This window comes from Humulus lupulus, chromosome 3 (assembly GCF_963169125.1).
Source record: "Humulus lupulus chromosome 3, drHumLupu1.1, whole genome shotgun sequence".
Classification (NCBI taxonomy): Eukaryota; Viridiplantae; Streptophyta; class Magnoliopsida; order Rosales; family Cannabaceae; genus Humulus; species Humulus lupulus.
The window spans coordinates 28951136-28974161 of record NC_084795.1 but is presented as its reverse complement, the minus strand read 5'-3'; the positions used below and the strand labels follow the sequence as shown (position 1 = coordinate 28974161).

The 23026-nt window shown below is 36.2% G+C and overlaps 1 protein-coding gene and 1 non-coding gene across 4 annotated transcripts; both read left to right on the top strand.

The window, feature by feature from the left end:
- The first annotated feature begins 20409 nt into the window (after positions 1-20409).
- On the top strand, positions 20410-20481 carry TRNAQ-UUG (transfer RNA glutamine (anticodon UUG)). Its single transcript has one exon. It is a non-coding gene; the product is annotated as a tRNA-Gln (tRNA).
- Positions 20482-20524: 43 nt separating this feature from the next.
- On the top strand, positions 20525-22552 carry LOC133822426 (delta(3,5)-Delta(2,4)-dienoyl-CoA isomerase, peroxisomal). 3 transcript variants are annotated; one of them, XR_009887869.1, is made up of 4 exons: positions 20532-21243; positions 21381-21592; positions 21810-22385; positions 22444-22552. XR_009887869.1 is itself a non-coding variant. In XM_062254760.1 (3 exons), exons 1-2 carry the CDS (start codon positions 20610-20612, stop codon positions 21569-21571), a joined length of 825 nt encoding a protein of 274 aa, XP_062110744.1. In that variant the 5' UTR covers positions 20532-20609; the 3' UTR covers positions 21572-21592; positions 21810-22552. The 3 variants fall into 3 exon arrangements, 2 of the variants coding, with proteins under 2 accessions (XP_062110745.1, XP_062110744.1); XM_062254760.1 differs by having other exon boundaries at positions 21810-22552; XM_062254761.1 differs by lacking the exons at positions 21810-22385; positions 22444-22552 and having other exon boundaries at positions 20525-21243; positions 21358-21559.
- The last annotated feature ends 474 nt before the right edge of the window (positions 22553-23026 follow it).

The window sequence follows — 23026 nt, the reverse complement described above, 5'->3', positions numbered from 1 at the left end:
AGCCGTCTACGAACAACTTCCAGGGAGGAGCTTGATTTTGACTTTCAGTTTCTGCATTGTGCTCATTGGAAGAGCCGTCTACGAACAACTTCCAGGGAGGAGCTTGATTTTGACTTTCAGTTTCTTCCATCGGTTTGCTAATTGGGATTCCAGTGAGCTTTGCAACGAAATCTACTAGAGCTTGTCCTTTCACAGCTGTGCATGGAGAATAGGAAATTTCGAACTGCCCTAGTTCAGCTGTCCATTTTAATAACCGACCAGCGACTTCTTGTTTTTGCAAGACTTGCCGTAATGGCTGGTCGGTGAGTACCACGATGGGGTGAGCTTGAAAGTAGGGTCGCAGCTTCCTAGAGGCCAGAATCAAGCAATAGGCCAACTTTTCTATGGGTGGATACAATAATTTTTCCCCCATTAGCCTCTTGCTTACATAGTATACTATTTTCTAAATGTTGTTTTCTTCTCTGATTAAAATAGCACTAGCGACATACTCTGTGATTGCCAAGTAGATGAACAAAGTTTCTTTTTTGACTGGTTTGGACAAGATTGATGGTTATGACATGTGGGATTTTAGTGCTTGAAAGGCCTACTCACACTCTTATGTCCATTCAAACTTCTTGTTTCCCCTGAGTACATTAAAAAATGGAACACACTTGTTTGTTGACTTGGATATGAATCTACTCAGGGCGGCAATTCTTCCAGTTAGGCTTTGAACATCTTTAATCTTGGTAGTAGACTGCATCTCGATCAGTGCCTGAATTTTTTTGGGATTAGCTTCGATTCCTCGTGAGTTTACTATGAATCCCAGAAATTTTCCTGATCCAACACCAAAGGAACACTTGAGAGGGTTCAGCTTCATCTGATATTTGTTCAAGATATTGAAGCATTCTTGTAGGTCCTTGATGTGCTCTTCAGCCTTCTTTGACTTGACCAGCATGTCGTCGACATATACTTGCATGTTAAAGCCGATCAGCTCTTTGAACATATGATTGACTAGTCACTGGTAAGTCGTACCACCGTTTTTCAAACCGAAGGGCATTACTTTATAACAGTAAAGTCCTGTATCTGTTCGAAAGCTAGTGTGATCCTCATCAGGTGGATGCATACTGATTTGGTTGTATCCAGAGTATGCATCCATGAACGATAAAATTTCATGCCGTGATGTAGCATCGACCAGTTGGTCGATTCTTAGAAGTGGGAAACAATCCTTGGGGGCAAGTTTTATTAAGGTCTGTGAAATCCACGCACGTCCTCCACTTGCCATTCGGCTTGGGAACTAGTATAGGATTAGAGACCCAAGATGGATAAAACGCTACTCTGATAAATCCATTTTCCTTCAGCTTCTCGACTTCTTCTTTTAGGATTTTCGATCTGTCTTTGTCGAGCAACCTTCTTTTTTGTTGTACAGATGGAAAGGTTTTGTCTATATTTAAGACATGGTTGATCACCACTGGGTCTATCCCAACCATATCTTTATGCAACTAGGAAAACACCTCCTGGTGCTCCTTCAAAAATTCCACCAGTTTGTTTTTTGTTGTTGTCTCTAAGTTTTTACCGACTTTCACTACCTTGGTCGGATCTGCTTCTTCTAATTGGACCTCCTCGAGGTCCTCCACGGGTCCAACGTTCTCTTCAAAATCCCCAAAGCGAGGATCTAATTCTCTATCCTCACTTTGGGCAACACATATCATTTGGTGGCATGTTCACCTGATTAGGCTTGTGTTTCATTTGTTACCAGCAACCTTTTCTCAGTTTTTTCTCCTGATCCGCCTTTTTTTGCTTTTGTGATTGAGGAATTATAACATTCCCATGATTCTCGTTGGCTTCCTAACACGCATCCAATTCCTGCATCGGTTGAAAACTTCATGGCCAAATTCCATACTAAGGCCACTGCCGTAGATCGACGAGAATGGGCGTTCCAATCACAACATTATATGCGAAAGGACAATCAACTACTATGAAAGTAGCGAGTAATGTCCTATTCACAGGCGCAGCCCCTGCTATGACTGGAAGCCTGATTGACCTAGTTGGCACGAGTCCTTCGCCGGAGAAACCATAAATGGTTTGGTTGCATGGTTCCAAATCTTGCACGGATAATTTCGTTCTTTCCATTGAAGATTTATACAAAATGTTGACCGAGTTTCCTGTATCCACCAACACTCACTTGACCATCATGTTGGTGACCTGAACATCCACGACCAGAGGATCAGAATGAGGAAATTAAACATGTTAAGCGTCTAGCTCGGAGAGAGTTATTGATTCTTCCTCTGTTCGAGCTTTTTTCGGAGTTCGCTCCTCGACGTTCAATATTTCAATATCCTGATCGTGACGTAAGGTTCTAGCATATCTTTCTCTTCCTTTCCCACTGCCACCTGCTATGTGTGGTCCTCCGGAGATGGTCAGCAATGTACCAGCAACTAGAGCTGGCTGTAAAGGAGGCGAGCGTTGGCGTATAGGTGCCTGCTCGTTGCCTCCTTGAGCCCCTTGATGAGAACCTCCAGTTGCTCGCACATACTTCCTCATATGTCCTTATTTGATAAGGAACTCAATCTCATCCTTGAGCTAGTTGCACTCGTTGGTGTCATGGCCATAGTCGTTATGAAAACGACAAAAAATTAGTAGTGTCTCTCTTGGATATATCTTTCCTGATTGAGGTTGGTCGCCTAAAGGGAACGGTAGTGTGACTGGCTTGGTATACCTCCACTCTGCTATCAACTAGGGCTGTGTAATTGGTGAACTTCGGCTCGTATCTATTCTGTTTCGGGCACTTGTTATCAAACGTTTTCGGATCGTGGTTCGCCCTTTTCCCCCATTCTTCCCATTATTTTTTCCATTTCCATTGGTTTTCCCAAATCCATTGGAAGCTTTGGTGGGGTCTTCTTTTTGGCCCTGGTCGTCTATAGGAGACTTTCCTTCATTGGCGATGGCCTCCTCGAGCTTGATATACATGTCTGCTCAATCCAGAAATTCATGAGTGCTCTTGACTCCATTCTTTCGTAAACTGTTCCAAAGGGATGAGTGGCGTCATATCCCAGCAGTGAGAGCCATCATCTTTCCCTCATCCCCAACCGTCTTGGCCCCAGCAGCTGTTCACATGAATCGTTGAATATACCCCTTCAGGGTCGCTCCTTCCTTTTGACGTATTTTGACCAGCTGATTGGCCTCGATCGGATGTACTCGACCAGCATAGAACTGTCCATAAAACTCCTTTACGAACATTTCCCAATAAACTATACTGGCCGAAGAGAATTTGAAATACCACTCCTGCGCAGTTTCAGATAAGGTGGCCGGAAAAATTATGCACCGAGCATCGTCTGACCCCTTTTGGATGTCCATCTGTATCTCGAATTTGTTAATGTGAGATACATGATCCTCCAATCCAGTGAAGTTGGGCAAGACTGACATTTTAAATTTTCTTGGAGTCTTATGCCACAACAATTCTATGCACAAATGGAGGGCCATTTCTCCGATCAAATTCTATATGGGATGTCCAGTTCCCAACTAGTTACTGGACGACCTGATTTAAGGCATCTTGCTGGGCCTGTACAACATCTGGTACTGCTGGAGCGACCGGTGCTGAGGGGAAGTACTCGTCGTGCCCTTCCCTTCGATCATTGAGAACATCCCTCAGATCTTCTTCCCTATGCCTTTGCTCGCTCACACCTAGTCGGTCAAAGACATTGGGCTATTTAGGTTCCCCCCAACATTTTGGCTTGTTGGTCGGTTCTCCATTAGTGGAGGGTTCTGTCCTTCACCCTTCTCCTCTTGCCATAGACCAACATTCCTCCTGCCAGAGTCTGCCTCATTATAATCATGGCCATCTCTAAATTGTGACCTATGATGGTGCAACCTGTTGTTCGCACTATTTCCCTCTCTCCCTGCTGGAAGGCCCCGATAGATAGGTGGAGGCCTACGTTGGTCGGTAGGTCCCCTGGCATTATTATGTCGTGGGGGACCCCTGACCGCAGAGCCTGACTCCACCTGCCTTCTGCTCCCCGAAGGACGTTTTCCTCTGCTTGGAGGATTTTGTTCCTCAGTCGTCTGGCGTCTAGGGCTTCTAGGATGCTGTCTGGCCCTATTCTGCCTTTGCTGTTGGGTGTTATCTCGACCAGTGCAATAGGGTAGTTGCTGCTCAGGATCCTGGAACGACCTATCTTGTTGAGCAGCAGGGGGTTTCTCTGGCCTCTGAGGATGCATTGGTTGTGGTGGATTGTGGTGATGCTGGGGATGCTCTGAATGTGAATTTTGTTATGGGTGAGTACTAGGTGGTTGATCCAGTTGGGAGGCAGGTGTAGGTTGTCCTCGTGCTAATTGAATGGCTGCCTCTAAGGCTGCAGTGACATCCCTTTGTCGGCGGTGCATGTTAGCTTGCCGCTTATTCAGTTCTTGGCGTTGCCGGTCAATCTCCCTCTGCTGCAACACCACTGTTTCAGCCACATTCTCTTTATTAGCTCTCAAATTAGCTAATTCTACTTGCAACACAATCAAAGTTGTCCTCAAAGTTTCAGCATCCATCTCCTCCTCTTCCAATTCCACTTGTGGCTCATCCTCAGCTACACCTTGTGGAGGAGGTTGATTTGGCAAATTCCCAGAGGTTTGCCCAATTTTCCTAGTTGTTTTCGCCATTCGATCTTCTTGAAGGTCTTGAGCTCTGCTCTCAATGAAAGCACCAAAATGTTGACCCTTGATTTGGTCAACGACACAGAGTCAAATAAAACGACAAAACTTAGATGAATTCAAGTCAAGAAGATAAATGACACAATGATTTATAGTGGTTCGACCCCAAGTGATGGTAATGACCTACGTCCACTTAGTGTTCTTATTAATGTAATGAAAACCTGCGATCAGTAATCAAGGGCTTACTAAGTCTCACAACCTCAGTAATAGATACAAAGAATTGTGTAAGAACAATTATTTTCTCTCTTAGTTTCTAAAGATCCCTCTCATGAACCCTTTCAGTCTTATTTATAGGCTCAAGGATCTACCTCTGGGTCGATGGGCCTTGATTACATTTAATACAAACATATCTGAATAATAATGGAAATTACACTTTTTACATAAATGCAAGATCAAATATCTCTAGAAAATATCTGATATACTGTGACCAGCCCTGGTCACCTAAGAAATATGCCCTCTGCCGTACGAATTCTCCTCTGGTCGATGGTCAACCAGAACGTAACTACTTAAATAGTCACGCGCATCTCACATGTGTACTAATCTTGCCACGTCATCAAGTGAATCTTTTATGGGTAAACAACATCTTTGGGTGGATTCTTTAGGACCGCATCCTAATCATCTGGTCCTTCGTAGAACTTTTTGAAGTGGGCGTGCCTCATAGTTTTTCTATCTCGGTGTCTCTTAGCCATCTCAACATCGATGACCGCGGGAGAGAGGTGGGGACGGGGCTCCTCGGGGTGGCTCTGGGGATGTGATGCGGGCGGGAGAGAGAGAGAGGGGGACAGGGTGGCTCCAGGGAGGTGGGTGGTGCAGCGACGGGGTCAGGGGCTGGGGAGGCGTTGCAGGTGGGTTGGGGGCTGGAGAAGTGGCGGATGGGAGAAGGGGATGGGGAGAAATGAAGAAGAAGGTCTGAGAAAGGGGTTATTGTAGGGATTATTAGACCGCTAATAGTTTCCACTGGTGTTTTTTTAAACACGTGGCAACTATTAGCGGCGACACAGGTTGCCGCTAATGATTAGCTGAAAAATTCTAGTTGGGAAATTCCCTCGTCTTTTTTTTGTGTATTTTTGAATTAATTAGCGGTGACTCCGCCAATAATTTTGTAAATTTAAAAAAGAAAATCATTGTGATATCATCGGGGAACATGCTTTATTGTCGCTGATATTGACATTATTAATGGCGACCCAAAGTCGCCGCTAATACTGTCATTGCTAAAAGACGTTTTTCTTGTAGTGAGGTTGATAAGTACCAAATTTGTCTATTTTTTATTTATTATTCTTTTATAATTATGCACTTAATTATTTATTTATATATTTTGAATTATTTTATTTTGTGTTACTAAGATTTTCAAGACATTTGGGTGAAAAATAATGAATTTTGGATGTTTTACAAGCAATGGTTAAGCTTGGAATTACAAGTCTGAAACTTCACACTTGATTTTGATAAATTTTTTTACTCTTTTGGAAATACTACTAGAAATATAAGTTTTAGATATTTTTCTTATATTTCCATAGCTTTTTGAATCGTCTAATTACGAGTTATATCCATGAAGTTATGATTAAAATACCGAGAGTGACTGTAGCTGAAGAAAATAAAAAAAACAGAAAATTTGCTACGACCGCGGCCAGCCTTATTTCAGGGCGTGGCCTGGGGGACAAAACGTAGTGGCCGTGGCCAGAAATGTTCCAGGCTGCGGCCAGAGCTCAATTTTCTAGAAAATACATGTTCTAGTGGCCGCAGCCACCAAGAATCACTGGCCGCAGCTGGTGATTGATTTTTCCTTAATTTTTGAATTTTAAATGTATTTTTGAAAGGGCTATAAAAGGAGTTAGGAATAACTTTTAATATAACTCTGGATTGCGAATTTTAAAGGCTAGATTGTGAATTTTAGAGGCTAGAGCAGCAGATGAGGAGAAAAAACATCAACAATAACATTCTTCAATCTATTTTTTCTTTCTTCTCAAAACTCTTTTATTTTCATTGAATATTTATGTTTATGAATATGATTATGAAGTAGTTTTCTTTATAGTTGAGGGTTATTTCAAAACTCTAGACGTGAGATCTTGAATGCTTTGATGAATTTTATTTCTTCTATTCACTTATATTAAATTGCTTCTATTTTTGTATTTGAATGTCATGGATCTTGTAAAATCTTATTTAGACGGCTGCTAATTAGGATTTTGCATTATTCTACTATCGTCTTAGGATTACTATTCACCTAATAGTTTATGATTATAAGTAGAGTGATAAATTACAATTAGGATATTGTAATGAAAAATAGAGCCTAGGTTAAATGAATTGCATGCTTAATGAATTTGTTGCCTAGATTAACATGTTTCCATAGAGTGTAATGCTTTTACTGGGTTAAATAGAACCTAGGTTAAATGAATTGCATGCTTAATGAATTTGTTGTCTAGATTAACCTGTTTCCACAGAGTGTAATGCTTTTACTAGGTTAAATAGATCACATACTTAATGGGTTTATTACTGGGTAAAAATGGTTAATTAAGAGCGCTTAGCTTTAATTAAGTATAATTGGGGAAACTGAGATAATTGACTGCTTAAGTATTATCTGTGGGGTTAATAGTTTAATTGGGAATAGGGAATATTATTCGTCATTGTTGATAGATTGATTGTCGAATGTGAAGAGTAATTCTTGACTATTTCTTTAATATCGTTATATCCTTAGTTATTTAATCTTTGATATTTATTTCATTCTATGTTTTCAGTTGATCTTTGATATTTATACCCTAAACCCTAAAACTAAAATCCCTTTCTAATTTCAGTTTAGTTCTTATTTTGAATAATAATTGGACCATAGTCCTCGTGAGTAATTCATGTTAATGCTTCGGGAGAACAGAGGATCCCATGCAATTAGTGTGTGAATATGCTGAGTCAAAACTGGATGTGGTGGAGAGGCTCACATACACAGATATGGATTTCTACAACGATATGTTAAGTGGAGTTACCACGGTGAAGTTGATATTCCTCTAGTGGTGAATGACAGGGCTCCAATGATAGATGAGATGATTGACATCATCAATGATGTTATTTGTGAACAATACACTAACAAAGAAGACGTAAATGAAGGAATTTCAAATGGTGGTGACAATAGTGGGGAGAATCAATTTGATGACCTATTTCAAGAGGTCGAAGCTGAGTTATACCCTAGTTGTACTTGGTTGTCTTCCTTGAACTTCTTGGTGAAGATGTTGCACATGAGGGTTATGAATAAATGGACAAACAGTTCATTTGATGAACTTTCAAAGTTTATGAAATTTTCATTCTCGAAGGAGAATAATATTCCGGTTTCATACTATGAGTCTAAGAAAAAAATGAGGAAGTTAGGGTTAGGTTATTAATCAATTCATGCTTGAAACTTGCAAGTGTGATTGTTGTTTGTTCTGGAAGGAGGATTCCCAAAAACAGAGTTGTCTTATATGTGATGAGAGCAGATGGGTTGACAAAGACACAAAGGGGAAAAAAGTCACCCAGAAAGTGTTGCGGTACTTCCCTTTGAATCCTAGGCTAAAGCGTCTTTATGGTTCAAGGCATACAACAAAGGATATGACCTGGCATAGTACAAGACAATCGAAAGAAGATGGTGTGACCATCCTGTTGATGGGGGTGCTTGGAAACAATTTGATTCCAGATATCCAGATTTTTCTAAAGAACCCAGAAACATTCGATTGAGTTTGGCTGCTGATGGTTTTAATCCATTTGGTAACATGAGTCTATCTTATAGCATGTGGCTGGTAATATTCTGCACATACAATATGTGTCATTGGTTGTGCATGAAAGAGTTATTATTCATGTTGACCTTATTGATTCTTGGTTCAAAATCATCTAGGAAGGACATGAATGTCTTTTTGAGGTCTGTGGTAGAAGAATTAAAAATGTTGTGGGATGAAGAAGTTCAAACCAGAGATGTCGCAATGAACATTGTATTCAGAATGTGTGCAACACTATTGTGGACTATCAATGATGTTTGTCATGTAGTAGTTTGTCTGATTGGAGTGGCCAATGATATATGGCATGCCTTAATGCAACAAAGACACTCCTTCATGTCGTGTAATTGGGAAGACAACTTATGTTGGTCATAGAAGATTTTTACCTTCTACGCATAAGTGGAGGAAGATTCGCTTGTTTGATTGTAAATATGAAATAGAACATCCTCCAAGAAAATTAAGTAGTCAAGATATACTCCAATAATTAGCACATGTTCCAAATCATGCCAGGTAAATATGTCAGTTTCAGAGGTTTGAAAAGAAAGAGAGATCCAAAAGAGCTTAATTTGAGCAAAAAGAGTATTTTTTTTAACTTGATTACTGGTTCGAACTTGAATTGAAGCACAATTTAGATGTTATGCATGTGGAGAAAAATGTTTGCGACATTTTACTCTGTACTTTTCTTATGAATGAGAAATCAAAAGACACCACCAACTGACGAGTAGGCTAGAAAAATTGAGGTATCCGAGAAAAGTTGCACCTCAAGGAAGACACTACTAAGTTGATCAAACCACATCCTATGTACTCTTTCACACCGGATGATAGATGATTTTTTGTCAGTTCATAAAAGGAGTTAGACTTACTGATGGCTTCAGTTCAAATTTCTCTAAGAAAGTAACTGACAATGATAGCAACATTGTTGGGTTGAAATCCCATGATTGTCACATTCTTATGCAACGTCTATTGCAAGTGGGAGTTCGGGGCTTCTTGAATAAGTCCATTTTGAAGACAATCATTATGACAGTCAGAATCCCGTGATCCGTAAGGGGAAAGACCGGGTAAGCTATGCAATCCCACACCGCCTGGGGAAGGTCAAGTGTGATGATTCTAAGACTGTGTAGGTATGGGACTACACAGTTAAAGAGGGCTTAAATGGATTGATGGGTACTACCTATATCAGCAAGATGCATCTTCTTTTTGGTAGCCCATCACTTGAGAACTCCAAAGTTAAGCGTGCTTGACCTGGGGTAATCTAGGGATGGGTGACCTCTTGGGAAGTTTTCCTAGGAAGCATGTGAGTGAGGACAAAGCACGCTGAAAAGACTCGTGTTGGTTTGTAGGGCCAGTCGTCATTCCATAAAGCAGCCATAGTGACGTGGGGCGTCGCAAATGGTATCAGAGCCTTGACCCAGCCAGAAGTGTGGCCGACGGGGACGTCGGGCCCGTAAGAGGGGGGTGATTGTGACAGTCAGAATCCCGTGATCCGTAAGGGGAAAGACCGGGTAAGCTGTGCAATCCCACACCGCCTGGGGAAGGTCAAGTGTGATGATTCTAAGACTGTGTAGGTATGAGACTACACAGTTGAAGAGGGCTTAAATGGATTGATGGGTACTACCTATATCAGCAAGATGCATCTTCTTTTCGGTAGCCCATCACTTGAGAACTCCAAAGTTAAGCGTGCTTGACCTGGGGTAATCTAGGGATGGGTGACCTCTTGGGAAGTTTTCCTAGGAAGCACGTGAATGAGGACAAAGCATGCTGAAAAGACTCGTGTTGGTTTGTAGGGCCAATCGTCATTCCAGAAAGCAGCCATAGTGACGTGGGGCGTCACAATCATTGAGCTTTGCAATTTATTTAAGCTAAGGACACGGAGAACACATAAGATCAAGTGATATAAATTTTATGCAAGTTGGAGTTAATTTTTCCTCCAGCTTTTTTGACATAGTGATTCATTTAATTCTTCATTTACCATAAGAAGTTATCCTTGGAGGACCAATTCACATGAGATGGATCTATCCGTTTGAAAGATACATGAATAACGTGCAGCCTGAAGGTTCTATAGCGAAGGGTTATGTTGCTGATGAAGCTTTGACATTTTTTTTGCAATATCTTCAGGGCTAACAGACTAAATTTAATCGTCCAGAAAGAAATGACGATATTGTTATTCCTAAGAGACAGTTGTCTATTTTTGAATCACAGTGTCTTCCAAGTAGCAAAAAAAAATCATATCCCTTAACTTTCTTCGTCAAAAAGAAGCTAGTGGTTTGTACTCAACAATTGCCCTGAAATCCAAATCATCCAATGCATTATAGAAAATTTCCAATGGTTTCCAAAACAAAAAAAATTTGACTTTAATATGGATTTCCTACATTTTATTAATATTATTTTATAGACTATAAATATATGTCTGTTGTTGTTGCTCGTTCTCATGGCGGTGATGGAGCGGGTGATACTCCTCTAGATCCTTAGCAGGTACCTACTTCCTGTGAGACAGGTAATATGATATAATTAGTCTATATTTTATCAATAAATGACAAATTATTATTCTTGTATTCAATTTAATTTTATTATTTAATTAAAATATGCAGTAGCTACCGCAAAAAGAAGAGGTCCGTCTCAATCCAAAAATTTGTAGTAGCTCGTCGACGAAAATAAAGGTCCGTTGACTCTACAATTTGATCTGAAGGAGGGCACCTACAAAGAAGTTGGTGATCATAAGACATTGTTCAAGAGGCTTATTGGTACCCTTGTTGGTCACCATGTACCGTTATATTATGAGTCGTGGTAGGGTGTTCTGGAGGAGCACAAGATAGGATTAATGGGAAAGATTGAGGTAAATTTATCAAATTATTCACATGTAATGTTTTATATAATTTCAAAATTCTAACAAGTTTTTATTTTTTTTCAAGGATTTTTTCATTCTCCCCAGAGCTCTCCCCGAGTGGCGACTGATAGAGACTGACATTGAGCGAGAGTTTCAGGATCGCTACAAGGAGAGAAAAGGTCAAAAGAAAAAATATTTCGATGAACATGGAGGGTATGATGGCATCGAGATAGCCAGAAAGAATGCATCCAAGGACATTGACAACGACAGTTGGCAGAAGTGTGTTCACCTCTTCAGCTCTCCACAGTTCATGGCACGCTCAAAGACATATGCTGCCAACAGAGCAAAACAAAAGTATCCAAGTCTCCATAGATCGACCTCTTATGCCTTTGCTCAATTTAAGAAGGTAAATCAAAATATGTAGATAGTTTGAAGTATTTTCAGTTATCTTAATAATAATTTCAGTATTTGACCGATATTTTGTTACATTTTGTTTTCTAAAGATGAATCCTCAAATTAAGGAACTGCCCAGAATTATTGATACGTTCTAGGACATTCACAATCATCCGACACGTGGATGGGTGAACACGGATGCTAAGGATGCATATGTAAGTAACTTTCTAAGTTTTACACATATATGAATTATTTAATCATATTATTTATTAATTGTCTTTGATGCCCGGTCCCATTCTGCCTTTGATGCTGGGAATTATCTCGATCAGCACGAGAATATGGTTGCACCTTAGGATCTTGAAATGGAATATCCTGTTGAGCAGCAGGAGGTTGCTCCGGCCTCTGAGGGCTTGCCGGTTGAGGTGGAGTGTGGTGATGTTGCAAATGATTTGGATGTGGACCTTGTTGTGGTGGTGTACTTGGTGGCTGATCCAGTTGAAAGGTTGGCGCAGGTTGTCCCCGGCCCAACTGAATGGCTGCCTCCAGGGCGACAGTGGCGTCTCTCTGTCGGCGGTCCATGTCGGTCTGCCGCTCATTCAACTCCTGACGTTGTCGGTCAATTTCTCTTTGCTGCAACGCCATTGTTTCAGCCACATTCTCCTGATTAGCCTGTAGATTGACTAACTCCTCCTACAACACAATCAGTGTTGTCCTCCAGGTCTCAGAATCCATTTCCTCCTCTTCAAACTCCACTTGTGGCTCATCCTCAGCCACGTTTTGTGGAAGAGGCTGGGTTGGTGTGGTGCCAGAAGTTTGTCTAGTATTTCTGGATGTTTTCGCCATTTGCTCTTGTTGGAAGTCTTGAGTTCAGCTATCAATGAAAGCACCAAAATGTTGACCCTTGAAATGGTCAACGACACGGAGTCAGATAAAACGATAGAAAATGAGATGAAATCAAGACGAAAAGATAAACGATACAAATAATTTATAGTAGTTCGACCCCAATCAAATGGTAATGACCTACGTCCACTTAGCGTTCTTATTGATGTAGAATTCCAAGAATAGTGATCAATGAACTAGGGTTCACAAGTTTCACCAGATCTCAGACAAATACAATTATTGTGGATAAATCTCTTTCTCTCTAAGAATTCCGAAGCTCAAAAGCTCCAAGTTTCCAAAAAGTCCTCTCTCTTGAGCCCTTTCATTCTTATTTATAGGCTCAAGAAGTTTTACATTGGCCAATGGGCCTTAATTACATTTAATACAGACATATCTAAATAATAATAGAAATTATAATTAATACGTAATTACAAGATCACATATCGAAGGAAATAAATGAATATATGTGACCAGGCTGGTCGCTCATAACTATGATGTCTGATGAGCCAATTCTCTTCTGGTCGATAGTCGAACAAATTATACTCACTTAAACTGTCACGTGCATCCCACGTGCATGTCAATCCTACCACGTCATCAGGTAGTCCATTTTTGGGTAAACACAGTCCATGATGGCGAACTTTCCAGGTTCAGGCTAATTTCCGCCACAACCACCACGACAGCCACAACGACTCAATGATGATGACCACTTTGTGATTGATTTAGATGACATTTCGTTTGGTTATGTTATGCTTTTAACTTTATTAATATTTTGTTTTATACATTTTTGAGACTATACTACTTACTTTTCTACTAAGTTGAACTAAATTATTTGATTTTGATTTTATATTAATATAATTTATATTAAATATTATTTTATTAATATTAAATTATATTTTAATTAATAATTTTTTATTTATATTTAATATTAATATTAATATTTATAATTGGTTTTATAATTATGATATACAGGCAGAACACGAAATGCTGAGAGATCGTACGTGATCATACTGCGACCACAAGTCGTTGCTTTAAGTCCGTGAACCCCCACCCTCTACAGTGACGACATGTCGCCGCTCTAGAGGGTGTGGGTTGACAGACCTACAGCGACAACATGTGGTCGCAGTAAGAGTTTTTTAAATTCAAAATTTCAAATTTTGCAATGACCTACAGCGATGACATGTCGTCGCCATAAAACGATTCAACCAAAACAAAAAGATTTCCTACTACGATCGATCTGTCGTCACTAGGGCAATAACCTACTGCGACAACTGTATTTTGTCGTCGCTGTAGAATGCTACACATACGGACCTACAACGACGCTGTTTTGGCGACAACATGTCGTTGCTATAAACCTACCGCGACAACTTCTTGATCTACCATCTTTTCCTGTAGTGAAATTTATATACAACAGAATATCTGGTGTGTTGAAAATATTATTTAACAAAAAAATTTAGTAAAAGAAATTATTTATTTTTCCAAATTAATATTAATTTCAAAAAGTTTATTTTCACGATTACCGATTACGTGATGAAACATATGTGCATGTTGTTCACACATTAGACCGGCAACTCCACTCAACACCCAACATAAAGTTATTATATTATCTTATCATCATCATCTTCTTCAAATATTAAAGTTAAAAAAAGATAAAATAGTTTGCATATGATTGCGTATAAAATAAAAAGCATGCATGATTCAACACAAAAAGCTTACAAGAGATATAATAAAAATATTCCCACGATTTTTTGTTCCCTCTATCTGATCTCATTGTTGTGGTGGAAATGAATCAAAAGTATATATGATATGTCAAATTGTGATATTAATATGTAGATATTTGGTGATATAGATTAATTATTATTATTATTATTATATATAAATATATATATATATATATATTTGTGTATGTTATTAATTACCATATAGCAACAAGAATCTAGATTTTTCCCTTTTCATCATTTCCTAATCAAAGAAGGTGCATGATGTACTAAACTAACTGCTAATTAAATAATTTGTTAATAATTTGGGTGGCTGATCGAAATGGAAATTAATGGGTGTGTTTTGATTAAATAATAAATAGATGTGGGGTGCACCTTCTTATATAATTGAGTTGTCTCTAAGAGAATAGTAAGACCTCAATCATCAAACATTTGGATATATGATATGAAATTGATGACGGTGATGATGATTGTGGATTAGGAGGATATGCATTCCCTTGAATTATATGTGGCTGTGACAAATGTCCACTTCCAATTTTCTTTGATTGGGGTTGTATATTGAGCCACTTTACACCATGCATCAATGAATTCATGATATATATATATATTGTAATATATATGGCAATCATAAGGCTCAACGAGCTAGACACCCCATTAATAATGAAAAATATACATCATGTTTTATCAATTATATATCACAACATGTTGCAGTCTATTTAATTATTGGTCTTGACTAGAATTAAAAAAGTAGTAGTATAGTAGTAGAAGTAGAGTACGTATATATGTAGAGGCTACCCAAACTAAACCACTACTATATATTAGTTAGTTAGCTTCGAGGACATCATGTGGTGCTAATCTCGTCCTCATCTCTTTTTGCTAATAATAATTTCAAGTACTATTAAAAGTGAATGAGACAAGTTCCCATTTTATGGATCCATCGATCGTTTCTGAAAGAACTCAGTCTAAGCTCTACTCGATACATCAACAATTTAAAGTGAGAACGTAGACATTTAAACTCTCAAAAATGGAGAATTTATGAAATGTATACTCTAAATGGACCAATCACTGTTCTACCAGCTCGATGATTTGGCCAATACGTATGGTATATATGATAATAATACTATAGCTTGTAATTGAATTGAGTTTGCGACTGAGGATGATATGACATGTGGAAATCATTTTCATTTTCATTTTCTTTTAAATAATTTGATTTTTTAATATATTTATAAGGAAGGTGAATGAAACTCATTTTGAAAAAATAATATATTAATTATCTTTAATTACGTGCAAGAACTATCCTCAATCAGCCTAATTTCATGTTGATAGTGTGTCCCACGTTACGTGCATGTCACATTATTCATAATAATATACTCAATTGGTTCAAACCTATCGTGCTATATATGAGATAATAATTCATCAGTAGAAGAAGAAACGTTGAATCTATATCTTCCTTATTGAGCTGGCAAAAATACAATTAATTAAAGAGATTTTTACATAAAATATTAATTTTTCTAAATAATTACGTTTTTACGGTTGCATATTTTTTTCTTCAATTTTATAGTTTTAAGGAAATTTTTACATTTTTATGATTTTGCCTTTTTTCTTTTTTTGTGTTATTTTCACGTTGTTTTAGTTTTTTTTTTGTTGATATTTAGTTGTTATGATATATATTTATATATATATACTAGATACAAACAACGTGCAATATACACGTTTGCTTAGTTTTATTTATAGAATTTATTAATTATTTTTATTAAATTTATATTAATGTCAAATAAATATCTTATTTTAATTAAATAATTTATTTATTTTTGTTTAAGTTTATGTTTGTTATAGTATTTTTAATTTGAGAGTGACAACAAGAGATTATATATGATATGTTTAATGTAATATTAGATATTATACGTTGATTTTAAATTTAAGTTTTTTGCTATTTAAAAAAAAACAATTTGTTGCTAATTGATAGTAGATTATATTATATGTTTAATATGATATTATTCTAATAAGTGAGTTTAAATTTAATTAAATTTTATTTGAGTTATAAAACGTATGATTTTTTTTTAAATAAATATCATTATAAAATATCTCAAAAATATCATATTTTAATTTGTTTAATTATTTATTATTTTTAAATAATTATCATTGTAAAATATCTAAAAAGTATCATATTTTAATTTGTTTAATTATTTATTATTTATAAATAATTATCATTCTAAAATATCTCAAAAAAATCATATTTTAATTTTTTTAATTATTTATTTTATTTAAGTTTAAGTATTTACAAACTATAGTTAAATATAAGAATATTCTATTAAATACAAGAATATTCCATTAAAGTTAACATTAAAAAAAATAAAAAACCGTTAAAACTAAGAATTTTCGTTATCTACACACTTATTATATAGAAGAGATATTATTTTTTAGATTTTTTTGTTGGTCGAGTGAGTTGTTTTCAAATTGCTTTTGTAAAGACCCGACTAATTTAAAGACCTCGGACATTTAAAACTACGAAGACATACTACTATCTTTTGGATACATACATAAAATAATAAAGACTTTATTATAAAGAAAATCCAAAAGTAAGGATCCCATTGTTTATACATAAAATAAAGAAAAACAAAACCTTTATTTACATATTCAAAATACTAAGTGTGGAAATTATAAAGACATAATTAAAAATACTCCAAAAAAAATATCAACGTCATCCTCGATCGATCCCATCGGTTCGTTCCTTAAGTCCCTCGCCCAATACACATGCCAAAGCCACCTCAAATCCGTTCCGCCTTCCATGTTCATTTACCTACACAATCTAAATAAAAATGAATGAGCCTAATGCCGAGTAAGGAAAAACTACTAAAGTATAAACATAAAAATGGATTACAATATTAATGACCATTAACTCATTACCGTAGTATGTGATAGAAATTGCTATAGTCCTCTTGCTACTATTTAGAGGTAGGTTTACACACAATTATAGTCTACGATAATGATAAAAATCTCGGGATTTGTTATCTAAGCAACTATATTTCCCAAGCAACTAAAAAACATAAAAAAAAAAAAAAACATACATACACATAACACATAACACATAAATCTAACTTATTTTCCTTACCAAAAAAACTGGGCTATTGAAGACAAGTGCGAGATTGGAAACTCCTAAAACTAGTAAAGCCGTAAGTTTCCTAAAGAAAATAAGATCTAAACCATCAAGACAAGAACTTACCGAAAACCTTAAGTTTCAAAGAAATCAAACACCTAACCAAAAGCCATTATAACAAGTTAGGATTTGAAGTAAAAGAAAAGAATAAAAGGAAAATGGACCAAACTTGACGATTAAGAGTACCTTAGATAGCTTAGAGCTTTGATCTATTCCTCAAACACTGAAATCACACTATAGCTTACTTCCCAAGTGTTTAGAAAAGCTTAGATTTGAAAGCTTTTAACCCCAAAACCCTAGTGTTTTTCTCTAGAATGAAATTGGTAGCTTGGAGGCTCTGAGAAGTGTTTGAAAGATGATACAAATGGCTGAGTGAAATGTCTTATTTTTAGAGTTTAAGGAATAAAACTAACTCCCTTTAAAATGAACAAATAAATGAATAAAAATGAGATTTTTCGCTCAACAAATGCCCAGAACTTGGTCAAAAAATCGTTCACGAGTAAGTCTAAGTTGTTAAGGGCTGTTTTTAGCTTTAAATTCCACAGATTTTCAAAATTGGCTGATGGAGCCGATATATCGCCCCTATAGGTGATATAAGGCCTGCCCCATTTTCCCGAGATTCCGTGGTTTCGTTCATGCGAAGTCAACGTGTTTTCCGTATCAGCACAGGCGATATATCGACCCCTATAGCTGCGATATTTCGGCTTATGATGATATACTAAACCATGTTTTTGCACATTTTAAGCACACTTAAAACTGTTTAAATCACTTTGATTGAGTAATACGATATCCTAGCATCTGAGGGAATGTTCTAGACTTTCTAGGCTTATCATTTATTATTTTATTAATCTAAAATCCTTAATAAACATATATGTGACAAATGTCACATTCTTGCTTATTCTATCTAAACATTAGGTTATAATAAATAATATTTCTACGACCAGCTCCAATAATTAAACCTTATGATAAAATTAATATTTCTAAACTATAGGCTAAACTTATAAAATCCATAACTATCTCTATGAGTTTCCAAATATTTCCCGGTTTGAACTAATATCCAAGAAAACTAAAATACTACAGCATAAGATACTACTATTTAACTAAGTAAAATTCCGAGACGCTACAACTTTCAAGTTGCTTTTTAGTTGTTTTTCCTAAAAACTGTATTTTCGTAATTATGAAACTTTGAAAATCGTATTTTTGAAAATTTGAGTGCGTATTTTTGAAAAAAAAAAATAGGAACTGTAAAAAAGTAAAAAAAATGTGTAATTAAGAAAAAATCTCTTAACTAAACCTTTTCTTTTTTGGTTTACTTAATTAATTATTTTACTACTAGGAATATAAGCTTTAACTTTGGATTTTACACATGGAATTGTTGGGAAATACATGAAAATCGAAGTTAAAGCCTTTAATAGGCTTTTAACTTCAGTTTTAGGTTTAACGCTCAAAGAAAGAGACTCATTTTTGTAATAAAGAAAAAGGCAGAAACTTTTAACTTAAGTTATTACCAAAAAATCGAAGTTAAAAGTCATTTTTAACGTTGGTTATTTCAAAGAAGCAAAAGTTAAAATGTCACTTATTTTAACTTCATTTTTTTTGTAATAACCCGAAGTTAAAAGCCCTATATATCTGATCCTCCCACTTTTCTCATTTATTAGTCTGAAATGAAACCCTAAGGAAAACCTCCATAGCCGCCATACGGGAGAAGAGGGTTTTGCCCATTTCCCTTATTTTTTCTTATTTTGTATCATTTTTTTTCCACTATTCTTGCTAAAAAATTGAAATAAATCATAGATATTGAATTATTTTTGATTTTGAGGGGTGAAAGAGATTCTTTGGTCGTGGGTATGAGTGTGGTTAGAATAATTAGCAATTTCTTTCTGTATTTTGAGTATTCAAACATGTTCTTGAGCTTGAAAACAGCTATGGATAACTAAATCTATGTTTATAAGATTTTTTTAATGTTTTTTAATTTTTCAGATTTATTTTCTTTTTAATTTAATACATTATATGTTTTGATAATGTATAGATTCAGATGTGTATTTGGGCATTGGAAAATGTATGAATCCTTAAAAGTTTGTCTGTGTTAATTTTTTTTTTTTAAATTTATTAATCCGAATTTAATAAAAATTTATTTTGTAATTTTCTCACTTTTTATTTATATTTTATTGTTTGTTATTAGTTATTATAAACTCAATAATTATAATAATTTATGTTTGTTTAAATTTTTTAGGATATCATTGTTTTGGTGGTATTTAGATTAAAAATTTAGTTATTTGACTTAAAAATTTGGTCAAATATTTGTTTTCTTTTTTAGAAGTTAAAGATAATAGACTTCGGTTATTTGGTAAAAACCAAAGACTATTCTAGACTTTTAATTTCAATTTTTACCAAATAAACGAAGTTAAAAGTTCTCACCACCTAACATTAGCATGTATCCAACACTTTTAACTTCGGTTATTTAGTAAAAACTGAAGTTAAAAGTATAGAATAGACTTTGTTTTTTTTCTTCAAATAACTAAAATTAAAACCACCATTTTAACTTCAGTTTTGTAAAACTTTTAACTTCACATGAATAGATTTCGATTATCATTTATGCGAGAACCGAAGTCTATCCTCTTAAAAACCAAAGTTAAAATATCTTTTTGTAGTGCCATAATTCTTAAAAAGACACACTTTCGTTAATCAACTACATTATAATCACTCAACTAATCTAATTTAATTATTAGAGCAGCCACTACATGACATGCACGAGTCATCCCATATCCCCACTTCTTTAAATTTCAGTAGTTACAAATGTCTAAAGCTAGTAGGCTCTCCCATTTCTTTTGGTACCAAAAACAAAATGTGGATACAACTTAATTTGACAAATGCTTTTTGATTGGATGTTAACCTTTTAAAGTAAGATAACAATATTTAAAATTTTAGCTTAAGTTTAGTCAATTCACTTTTGCCGAATCACTCCATGACAAATTCTTGTTCTAAAGCTTATTCTTAAGAACAGTTAAATAAAAATATAATAACCAATAGAACAAATGAGGTTCTATGGTGTAGTGGTTAGCACTCTGGACTTTGAATCCAGCGACCTGGGTTCGACTCCCGGTAGGACCTCTACTACATTTTATATATATATATATTTTTATTTTTATTTTTATTATTTTTTTTGTGACCCTATATATGGGTCTGAATCTTCGTTCCCAATTTTTCCTTCTCCTTCTTTTCTTCCCCAATTTTCCGAAATGGAGAGTTACAAAACCCTAGAGATTATCCAGGAGAAGGAAAATTCAACGGTGTTTCACCTCTTCCTCAATCGACCATCGAAACGCAACGCTCTCTCACCGGAATTCTTCTCCGAATTTCCCAGAGCCCTCTCGTCCCTCGATCATAACCCTAACGTCAACGTCGTCGTTCTCTCTGGAACCGGAGACCACTTCTGCAGCGGAATCGACCTTAAATCGCTAAACACCTACGAAAGTTTCCTTTCTGGAGACCGCGGTCGTGTCGGGGAGAGGTTCCGGCGACACATCAAGGGTTTGCAAGATGCCATAACGGCGATCGAACGGTGCCGAAAACCGGTGATTGCTTGTATCGAGGGAGCATGTATCGGCGGTGGGATTGATATTGTGACGGCATGTGACATTAGGTTTTGCACTAAAGACGCATACTTCTCGGTAAAGGAGGTCGATTTGGCCATCGTAGCTGACATTGGGACGCTCCAGAGGTTGCCAAGCATCGTCGGGTACGGAAACGCTGTGGAATTGGCCTTGACTGGTCGGAGATTTTTGGGTCCGGAGGCGAAGCAGTTGGGCTTAGTTTCTAGAGTATTCAATTCCAAGCAAGAACTAGAAGAGGGAGTGAGAATTGTAGCCGAAGGTAAGTTGTCCTTTGTCACCCTTTTCCTTACAATTGACTAAAATTAGCTGATTTTTGCACTGTTTGATCATTAATGTAAATGGATCAATTATTAATTAAATACACAATTTTTAGTATTGGGTTTGTGAAAATGGTAGGAATTGCTTCAAAATCTCCTTTAGCTGTGACTGGGACGAAAGCAGTGTTACTACGAAGCAGGGACCTGAATTTGGAACAAGGGTTAGACTATGTTGCTACCTGGAATTCGTCCATGATGTTATCTGATGATTTAAAAGAGGCTGTCTCTGCTCAATTACAGAAAAGAAAACCAAAATTTTCCAAGCTATGATGAATTAAAACTCTCACTTTGGTACGTAATAATATGTTCCCTTCGATCTGAAAGCTCTTTTTAGCTTGGTGTTGGTGTTGTATAAATGAAACTTGTAAGTAATGCCAATTCACACACAGAATCAAAATGGTCTGATACTTTAATTTTCCAATAAGAGAAGTAAGACCGTTTCAATTATAGCTCTACTTTTTTCTCATTCTTACAATATAATGAACTTTGTTTTATTTGGTCGGGGAAGGTGAGATGAGACCACTCATGATTGTGGAGGAGCAATACGTCGCCCTTTTGGCTAGCTCCTATTGAGGGTAAGAGAAGGCCGGAACTTATACATACAAATCAAATGCTATGATGAGCTTAAATGAGCCCAACGATTGAAGTTGAGGTTTTCGTATAGCAAAGGGGACAAGTGGAGAGGAAGGGATTAATTCGTTTACGTCAAGAAATTGTCGTTGATTTTATGACATTGTCGTATTTTCTCTTGCTGTCATTTTCTTCTCTCTTGTCGTTTTTTCTTAAGAAGTTTTACCACGCGTCCGTATGAGGGGTGTCGTGTCACCCCCTTGATTTGTTGTCGTTTTTTCACGGTGTTGCTGATTTTATAGATGTTGTCGTTTTGTTGTGTTGTCCAACTTGTGGTTTGTCGGGTATTGTGTTGGACAAGTTGAACTTAAAAAAATCCCTAATATGTGGCAGTCGTTTATTAGAAAACTTTCGTTTCTAATGTTGTTATCTGTACTTTTTTTTTTCATCGTTTCGATACAGCGTTCGGTTCTTCACGTAATTACGTCGTTTTTTTTGCTGAACGTGTTCATAGGTTGATGTCGTTGATATTGGACACAGTCGTTTATTAGATATTATATGGTTTTTCATAGGTTGATGTCGTTGATATTGGACACAGTCGTTTTCAAATCCTGTTATTGGTTAAGGTGATTTTACCTGACTAACTTGTGTCTGAAGGAAATTATAGCCATGATTGTGTCATGTTCGGTCTTTGGTCTGGCACTCAAAGATAACTACTAGGGAACTGAATAAAAGAAAAAGGAAAATACTATTTTGGTCTCAATATTTTTCTCGAATACTTGATGAGCTTTTAGATTTTGTTAAATGATAATTCGAATTATATGTTTTACAAACGAGGCAAATTAGTACACTAGATCCAATTTTGATCAAAATATTTTTAAATATAATTATTCATTCTCAATTTCTTGACTACTTTCTTTACTACTGTAAAGCTATCTCATTTTCAATGACTCAAGAATTGATCTTATAATTAAAAATGTTAAAAAAATTAATTGTAGCATACTATTTTGATTCATTTTGTATAACAAATTGTTCAAATTGTCATTTAACAAAATATAAGGGTCGATCACCATCGCGTATTCGACAAAAATATAGGAACTAAAATAGTATTTTCTCATAAAAAAATAAATAGTTCTTGCTTAAAATTAATAGTGT